Consider the following 9,653-nt stretch of genomic DNA (forward strand, 5'->3'; position numbering starts at 1 on the left):
GTACGATTAATAATCTTATTAAAACTGACATTCATTCAATCAATTCGGAACTCCTAATGAACTGGCATTGAAATTGCGTTACGCCACGTCCACCGGATGATGCCCAAGCTATTGATGTATTAATATAGATTAATTGACACTCCTTGGACACAGACAAATCATGATCGGCAAACTGGGAAATTACCGTAATAGAGCAGTTGATCAGTGTCAACCGGGCTCATTGAATCGTGCGTTCCCGACCTAGCCACCAACCGACAGCATGAGATGCGCTAGAACGGCGCCGTCCCCACCAGCACCACGGCTTGAAGATTACGGTTCCGTAACTCCGTACGGAAGGAAGGAAGGCAAACAATCGGTAGTGGAAGAAATCCTCCATAATCGACGGGCCACGGCCTACATAACTGGTGACAATGGATCGGCTTTAATTTGATTTTGTGTTCTCGGCCTTTGCGGTCCCGGCACGGAAATTCTGCTGGTTGACCGCTGATCGGTTTCCAGGACGTTGAAAGGGAACACAACAAAGTAAAGGCCACTGAGATTGTGGCACTAAATTGTGTGACACCCTAGAGAGAATAGACGGAAGTAAGCTCAAGGTTCCGAGGTCATGCGTTGACTTGGTGGTGGTCGAAGAATTTCGAATACCCGGGCCAGCGGTGCTCCTCCGCACAACCGTGGCCAAAGGTCAGCATCGGGTCGCACAGCACTGGGGCAGGACATCGTACGTCGATAATTAAAACATAATGCAATCTGCCGGTAAGTTTTTTTTTTGACTTGTTAGAACTCCAAAACCGGGCCGACATAATCTTCAAGACTTCATCACGCAGGGAAGGAAACCGTTTGAGGGGTTTTTGCATCAACCACTTATTCTCCCGTTGTTCGAGCCATCTGATTCGTTGAGGTTGTCCACATGGAAGGCGGAGCTATGCGAGCATAAATGCGTTCAAGTGGAACCTTTTCAACGTTCCGCTTAATGATGGCAAGAGCATGAAGCAGCACGCGATGAGCGTGGCAGAGAGCCACAGGCGGATTTTTATGCTGCACTATGTCGAACGGCACTGGGAAAGAGTCTGTCTCCGGGGAGTTAGGAGCGCCCGAGAGAGTCGCCCGAGCTGATGAGGGGAATGCTCAGTTATGTTGCGTGTTGCGAGCCAAGGCTGCCGTGGGTCATAGAGGCTCGCTGAGGGTGCAGTCTCCGATCAGTTCGCATTAAGCACTCGACCCGCTAGGACACGGGACCGGGCCACACAGCGTAAAGGATAACAGTAAGGGAGTTGTTTGTTCCGAGTTTTGTTTTTGAGACGTGTGTTGTGTCGTTTATGTGCAGCGGGCCATTCAGCAACTGATGTGATGTGTGCTATTGATAATAAATAGTGAAACATAATAACATCGAGAGATAGAAGTGAGATCGTTCGGATATTCTGAGAACAATTTAATGCGGACAGTTTGTGGATGAATCGTTTCGTGCGAATCAACCAATGTGACGCAATACGAACTGGACCCAACGTCTGGCAGTAGGATATTAAATTATTGTCCCAAAATTCAATTGAACCTTCTGGTTCAAGTTGTGGCGAACTGGACAAACACAAAACAGCGCAACTTCATTGAGACATCCGCAAAACCGACCCGCGGGCAGGATGGTGATTGTGTAAGTTTGGCGCTACGGGCATGTTGTTTGCGTGCCGCGATCGATCAAGCTCAATCGGAATCGATGTCCGTGGCTAGTGCGCCCGAGTGCGAGTATTTGATTAATGGTGTCGAATGTTTTTTTGATTATCGTTTCGCTAACAGGCAATCGAACGTGATCAACTCGAGCGGTGCCGGTGGACAGCTCGGTATCGACTGGGACATTAACGATCCGAGCGTGCCGATCGTGACCGAGTCGGACTACGATGGGTTTAACGAGTGGAGCGATGGCCACTGTCGGTACATCTACCGGGCGACGAGCGAGGAGGCAAAGCGCCATGCGTCCGGTTGGGCAATGCGCAACACCAACAACCACAACGTAAACATCCTGAAGAAGAGCTGTCTCGGTGTGCTGGTATGTTCGGTCGGTTGTATCCTGCCGAACGGGGACAAGATCCATCTACGGCCCGCGATCTGCGATAAGGCACGGCGCAAGCAGCAAGGCAAAGCGTGTCCCAACAGGTAAGCCGTGCTGAACGACTTGATCGATTCGTGTGACTGGAGTGATGGAAGTGATACTAACATGTGTTTTTTTTTTTGCTTTGCCAATGTTGGCTTCGTTTCCCAACCGGAACAGATTGTGCATTGGCGGTATTTTGGAGATACTTCCGTGCCGTGGACACTGCGGTTACCCGGTGACTCACTTTTGGCGCCATACGCCGCATGCAATATTTTTCCAAGCCAAAGGAGTTCACGATCACCCACGCCCGGAAGCGAAGTCATCCGGCGAAACGCGCCGAGTGTTGGGGTTGGGTCGTCGCGAGCGTGTACTGCGAACGGTGCAGTCTAAAATGAATAAGGTATGTTTAGCCCAATGCGGGACTTTTGTTGAAGTACCCAAGTGATGCTCACGAATTTTATCCCTCCATTAGATAAACGGCATCAAACAGTCCAGAAAGTCCTCTAAGCAGCTTTACACTATCGCAAAAGCAACTAGCTATAGTTCCATCTCGTCCACTGATGTCGTCAAGTCTCCGGATTCGTCGTTCGAAGAAAGCAGCTACCAGGTGGATTATCTCAGTGGGTCATCCGTACCGGGTGGATGTACCTACAGCAACACCCATCTCGCGCAAACGCACCAACAGACCCAGCCACTTCACCAACAACAGGCACTACAATGTCCACAGAACCCACCAGCAGCGGATTACACACAGAACTGCTTCTACGACACGAACTTCATCCATCCCGAGGAAATCTTCCAGCTAGACCAACCGCTACGCCCGGTAGCTGGCACCGCTAGCAACAAGTACCAGCAGCAGCAACAGCTGGTCGGATCGCCTCCTTCCCACATGTTCGATCTGGACCTGGGAACGGATGGGAAGCACGTTACGTACGGCAGTAAAACCGATCAGTACTCTCCATACCGAGGGGGCGAGTTCTCCACGGCCGGTATTGGCCGTTACTTTGACTGTGTCAAGTACGAAAGCAGTACCGATACGGACACGGCCAGCCTTACCAGCAGCGGGTGCTCCAGCGTTCTCGACGACATTGCGTACTACGCAAGTCCGCAGGTCGATTATCAGAATAACAACCAAACCAACAACAACTCGCTGGCGCAACTCGACATGAACAAGATCGGACTGCGTGCGTGCGATAGCATCAATTCGTTCTTTATTAGCCAATCAAGCTGCGTGTCACCGACGACTTCTGATCGTAAGTCGTCTGACCCGGGTCTCCACACACAGCAGCAGCAGCAGCAGCCGCAGCAGCTGGATGCGTATGCGTCCGGGGCTGTAAGCTACGAGAATTACAGTGCGTCTTCCTCCCCGAATGCGACCCAGCTGTATGGGGGCTATGAAGCGAACATTGGACAGACATCTTTGGGCCAACCGTTGACTCATACCTCCACATCACCCCACTCCACCGATGGACGAATGGTACCGACGACCCAAATCGCGTCCATGTCTTCTTGTGAGCAACAGCAGTGCGGTAATGCTGCGGGATCTCTAAGCGTACCGACAGTACAGGCGACGTCGGCAGTCGATAGTGGTTGTTGGTGGAATAACAGCTTCTTCCAGACCACACTGGGTACATCTGCCAGCAACTCGGAGGGTTGGAATCAGGCGTACCACGAGGGAGCTGTCGGCAGTCATCAGACTCAACTCGAACCACAGTTCTACGGATTGGAGCAGTGTGATTATCTCAGCTAGATAGATAGAAACAGACGGCGAATCTTTGTAGATAGCGTTGGAAGGTGATCTCTTATGTTGATCAACTCGCATTTTGTTGTTCATTCCGTACTGATCTACGCAGTTTATGTTAGACGTTAAGCTACTAGCGTTCTTAGTTCATAGTTCTAAGCACAACAAACAAAACTGATGGAAAGCAAAATCAAAGTACCAAGGTAGGATGTCGCATAGGATAATTGTAGCGTGTTCTTTTTATACATTACCAGATCTGGAGGAAGAGACCGTTTTTTTGTGTCTATCTTTCCCTAAATGAATCTCTGTCTCTCTCTCCCTCCCTAGCCAGATTTACATGCACCGCCGCCCAGCCACACAGTCTGATTATTTTTAACGTACACTTTTACGCGAGATGGTGATGGCCAGTGTTTAGGCAGAATGGCTGATTAGTTGCGTAAGGTTTGTTTTGTTAAAACAGTTCTAGTCATTGGAATTTTGATTATATTTGTGAGAATCAATAAACGTAATGACATAAAAATGAAAAAAAAAAATCTTTTTCCAGTTGCTTTGTTTTCTTTTACTGTTTATGTTTTTTGTTTATTTGCTTTATGAAATTTTACTTTCACGATTGTTTTGTACATGCAAACAATACTTTTATATTTTTTAGGCTGTTTGATGTAGAAAAGAGGTCGGTAAGTGATCTTATGTTAGGTTAAAACGCATTGCAAGAATTTTCTCTATTTTCTCCCTTTTGCTTCAAATACCCTTTTAAATCCATTTTGCTATTTTCTCCCTTTCTCCGGAACACCAGCCAAAGAAATTTAAAAATCAATGTCACTTAATGAGCTTTTATTGGACCAATTTAAAACGGTTACAAGCGACAAACATCAAAACAGTGAAGAAAAGGACAAAACACAGGACCTCAACTGACATAAGAAAGCGTGTCATAACGGCATGTTTTAATGCCTCCACGGATGCTGTGTGTCGCAAAACTGGTGGAAAGGAAAGTACGAAAAAGAAAAAGGAAAGCAGAAAATTACATTACAAAAAACCATCACCCCAAGTGATGCAAAAAAAAGGTGTCGCCAAAAAAACAAACACAAACGAACCAAGGGAACAAGGGAAGTACAGCATTGGCAAAAAAAGGCCAACCGTCACGGAAAAACCCGACAATAGACAACACCTAAAAGGCTAGAAAAACGGGCAACACAACTTTCACCATAATCCCACGGCTTTTTCCAACCTTCCGGATTTCACGCGCGGTCGAGGGGTTTGGTGTTTGATTAATTTGATCCGTACGCCCCTGCAATTAAGCAGCAAAACTACCAGCAACCGAGCACCCTGCTAAACAGCTAGCATACGTTAAATGAAGTGAACCTCATGGTTGGTCGGGTGGGTTTGAACCAGCCCCTTCATTACAACCGTGGCGTCGCGCTTTCCCATCGCACCGACAGGTTTCGGTGGGCTCGCACCGTGATGGGAGATCCTGCGAGGACACTGTGACGCCTTCGGGCGGCTAAAGACTGCGAAGAGTTACCGCAAATGTTCGCGCACGCCTTTTGCCCGCCTGCTCGAACGGATTGGTGCTGATACCAGGGGGTTAAAGTGTTTGAAATCGAATGCCCGAAAGGGAACACCGTGGCGGCGATCGCACGCGAGTAGGGTAACGCAAGAACGCGGGCCGAACGATGTCATTTATCAAAACAATATTTATATTTCTATTATGATGGCTGTTCGACAGGCACCGTAAACGACAGCTCGATGACCGCAGGGACGACAAACGGTCCTGCTAGACACCCTTCCGTACGCACACCCATCAACCCCCGGGTAGGGAAAGCCTTTTTCCCGGACACGTTTACTAGCGGTAATCGAAGCCGAAACGCGTGCATCGATCAGAACTCTTTTTTGCACAAATTGTGCATCATCTAGTCCCCGTTGGGAATAGCATATGAAAATATGCTCTTTGAAGTAGGTTCGGAAAAAAAACTAATTTGAATACAAATCCGTTTTTTGGTACAACCAATTTGAACCGTTCGTGAATCGATGAGTGTCGCTTTCGTTACCGACAGAGGGTTTGCGTTATTTAAAAGTCGCATTAATCACCATGATTTGCATACATTACCGGTAGGCCTTTGAGTACCGTCGAACGTAAGTGTTTTGTCACAGCGAAGCGAGAGTAAAATAGAGCAACAAGCATTGTTTTCGATTGGTTCGATTACAAAGCGTAACGCGAACGCGCGTGCCTTTGGATTTTATGTTCGGTTTGCGTCCCCCGTGAGGCAAATACGACGGGCTCACGAGGTGCGTGAGCAGTGCGTAAGGGAAAACCGTTTTCGGGAAGTGTTTTGAGTGCGTGCATAATTAAAAGAGCAAATATATCATCCCCGTGTCAATGCGAGGTTTACATGTGTTATGCAAATTAGCCTCGAAATGCATCGATCGCACCGAGCCACGGGTGCTTGCGTTCCTTCCGAGGGCTTACTGACCGTTTGCTAAAAATGTGCTAAAATCCCTGCGAAAAAAAACCAAGGGTCCCTGAGGGATGGGACCGTGCCGACTATGCGAGCAAACGAAGCAACAATTCATGTTTCTGACAGAAATGAGAAATAATTGCTCAATTGCGCAGCGAAAAGCGAAATTGCTAATGAATATCGGCCGAGGAGTTCGGTTTCGCTTTAATTGTTGGGCGCGTTTTAGCATGTGGGGTGCAGTTTTCTGAGCCCGGTTTGTACAGTAGATTATAGTAATACTAATGATATTTTTTTATCTGAAGGTGGTTAAACAATTTTTGAATACTTACATGGAAGGAATTGCAGCTGTTTGGTGGTCTATGAGAAGTTTTCTTAATTCCCTTTTTATTTATATCATTCCATCGCAAGTTGGACCTACTAATAAACAAATAAATTGTGTAGATTATTGATTTATAATACTAAAGCTAGAGTGACAAACATAGTTTTTTTGTTTAAAGTACAATAATGTAATTAAAGGAACTCTTCAGAATTGCTAATCAAATATTATTCCCATTCTTATATTCATCTCTTGTTATGCTTCTCAAAGCAGTTGTGAGAATTATTCGCTTTGTGTAATTAAACACATCTTAAGGAACTCGGAGGAGTTGTTGAGCGGCACCCTTGAAAGAAAAATGAACCACCTAGCGTTCTTCAACGAGCAGGCTATCGATTTCAAACGTTTGTGTAAGCAAAAACCCATACACACACCGGGAAAGCTTTGTCCCTTTGCTCTGCAACAGATTTAAGACGACTCCGTGTTGCAATTTCCGCACATAAACACGCATAATTCCATCCGACCGTGTAATGGCGCATGATACAATCGCAATAAAACTCCAAGTGCCCTCACCGAGGCACAATAGCTCCGTAGCCGGCAGCCTCTCAAACGGTTCGGCAGTTGATGGTCTCGCGTAAAATGCTTTTCTTTACCGAACCTCAAGCAAGCACCAGTTTCCATGGTGACAGTACCCTCTCCTAGTGATTGTTCTTGTTGAATGGGAAGAAATTGCTCCCAGCTCGAACGGTTCTCTCAGCTTTGCTGGCTCTCGCTGCGTAAAGTAGGGTCTCAATTTAGACCAAGAAAGCACCGGAGACCACCTCAAAGACGGAAAAATCCGCCTCAGAAGTTGCTACTGTATCACATGTCTCGGCGCGCCTGGGCACGGGATCCCGGTTGCTAGGGGCGGGTGACTTTCAAGAGGTTATTGTTCTCGCCCTAATACGTACCGTCCAAAACAGGGATAACGGAGGTCGCCATGGTAACCGAGTTTGACACTATCGCTACCGAATTATTCACGCACCCGTGGATGTGGTGAATAGTCGCGTGAAACGGATAGTTTCACATGGGGAACAACCGGGGTTGCCGGGGTATATGCCACAACACGCCGACCTGCAACAGGACTTTGAGCGTTGTGGTTTATTTCCGCATCCAGCAATGCGATGTCTCGCAGAAGGAAGATTTTTATTGCAGATAACAATTTGTATTCGAAAATGTTACCTTTCAGAAATGTTGGACCCTTTCGTGGAGGTTTTTATTCTTTTTGTTTGGAAGGGACGTTTGTACTTTCTAGAGCGTTTCACTTCCGCACAGTTAACTTTGTTGAACCTCCGGAGGCTGTGAAATCGTTGTGATGGGTTTACTCACCATGGCAACATCACATGAAAAGTTGTCCTGTCAGAAACAATTGGTTGTTTTGTATGCAAAATGTGTGTCTTTTAGATCCTATCGGCATGGAGAAAACGGTTTGTTTTATGTGAAGTTATGTGTTTGTCAGGTTCGTAAAAGACCAGGTGGCAGGAGAATTCTAGAAAAAGGCACACCTCGTTTGTAGATATCTTGAATAATTTCAGAGCTTTTTTTTCTTCTTATATTTTTTATTGGGTTCTAAATCCTAGTGACTTTGCGCTACATTTTTGTCTAATATATCCAAATAATCCACATGAGTTGTCTGTCAAACACATGAGATGACAATTGAACGGTTGTCGGACGCAGTGCCGTCGAGATTTGAACCCATAACGGTCATGTCATTCAGCTACGCATTAGCCATTGGTGCTATTTAGTCCACTTTGATATCTGACTAAAATGTTGCTATAGTAGCTCCAATCATAATATGAAACGTGTATGAAATAAAATGATCTCCTATCGTTGACTTTAATATTAGATTTAAAACTGTATCAAAAATCAATACATAAGCAATAGATAAAGATAATTCTTGTACAACCAGAACTGCAAACGAATACGGGATGCCTTCCTTCAATCACTCCAGCCTGTATGATCAATGTTTCCTTCATGCCTTCAATGACTCGTTTCAAGTGCTTGTATAAAGCTTGTTTAGGCGTTTGAAGAGGCACACGTCACCAACCAACCAGCTTATCCCTTGCAACAAACCAAACGCTAAACGACCGCCGATCCTGACCTGACGACCGGGCCCTGTGTGGTCCCTCTGCTCGTGCGATAGGCAAAAGTGTTCAATTAGAAATCATTGTGCTGTCACCAGATTTTGATGGATGAGGTTCGATGGGTTCTTCCGTTTTTTTCCCCCCCAACGATCAGCCCAACGGTCGGGTGAGAGAGTGTGCCACGGTGACGCCCAAGGATGGTGCGGGAAAGGTCGTCCTTCGAGTGGCTTATTAGGCCGTCTTTCTTCCGGTACTGTCAATGGTGGGTAAAAGTGTGACTTTTTTCCAGCTTTAACCACACGTTTGGATTCCATTATGATGGCGGGATGTCAATCGATGCTTCGAGAGGACAAACAAAATCCATGTCAAATGCCAAGAGACAATTGAATACCGGGGTTTTTTTTTTGCAGACTTGCAGACGTGTTCGGAATGTCTGCATTCCTGCAATGACTCTGACTGTGGATGAACGACCCACTGGGGCCCTCACAGCGTGTCAGGGCCGAAACGGTCGTTGTTACAATGACACACATTTCACAGGCCTATGATCAGCGGTGTTTGCTTGTTCGGCAAAGGATCAACTCCCCAAAACGTAGCTGCAACACGCAATAGCAATCGTGAATGAGCTCCAATAATACAAAATGCCCCGAAAGAAAGAACAAAAAAACACACTCACACAGCCTCAGACACGACCTATAATGGGACGTACTTTAACAAGCTCGACAACAGGAGAAAAACAATTGGGAAAAATAATCATCTCTCGCCCTCGGGGTGTTGCGGGAAGAAACAGGAAGGAAGGATTCGTCCCCGCCGCGACATAATAACTTCATTTTGTCCCGTACCGTGGTAATTTGCGTTGATTGTAGCCCGATCGTTGGGCGAGGCAAAGTAAAAGCGAGCATTTAACAGAGGTTCGATGCCGGGACGGCCGGGCTGGCAAAAG

The 9,653-nt window shown here is 46.6% G+C and overlaps 1 protein-coding gene across 1 annotated transcript; it reads left to right on the forward strand.

The window, feature by feature from the left end:
- Window positions 1-1,634: 1,634 nt before the first annotated feature.
- On the forward strand, window positions 1,635-3,833 carry LOC128714532 (transcription factor glial cells missing-like). The gene is made up of 4 exons (XM_053809407.1): window positions 1,635-1,645; window positions 1,789-2,145; window positions 2,261-2,483; window positions 2,556-3,833. Exons 1-4 carry the CDS (start codon window positions 1,635-1,637, stop codon window positions 3,831-3,833), a joined length of 1,869 nt encoding a protein of 622 aa, XP_053665382.1.
- The last annotated feature ends 5,820 nt before the right edge of the window (window positions 3,834-9,653 follow it).

This window comes from Anopheles marshallii, chromosome 3 (assembly GCF_943734725.1).
Source record: "Anopheles marshallii chromosome 3, idAnoMarsDA_429_01, whole genome shotgun sequence".
Lineage (NCBI taxonomy): Eukaryota > Metazoa > Arthropoda > Insecta > Diptera > Culicidae > Anopheles > Anopheles marshallii.

Bases quoted from the DNA above. Each gene is read 5' to 3' on its own strand.
- LOC128714532 (XM_053809407.1), top strand. The intron at 2,146-2,260 runs GTAAGCCGTGCT...CAACCGGAACAG, and splicing joins GGCAAAGCGTGTCCCAACAG to ATTGTGCATTGGCGGTATTT. The intron at 2,484-2,555 runs GTATGTTTAGCC...TCCCTCCATTAG, and splicing joins TGCAGTCTAAAATGAATAAG to ATAAACGGCATCAAACAGTC.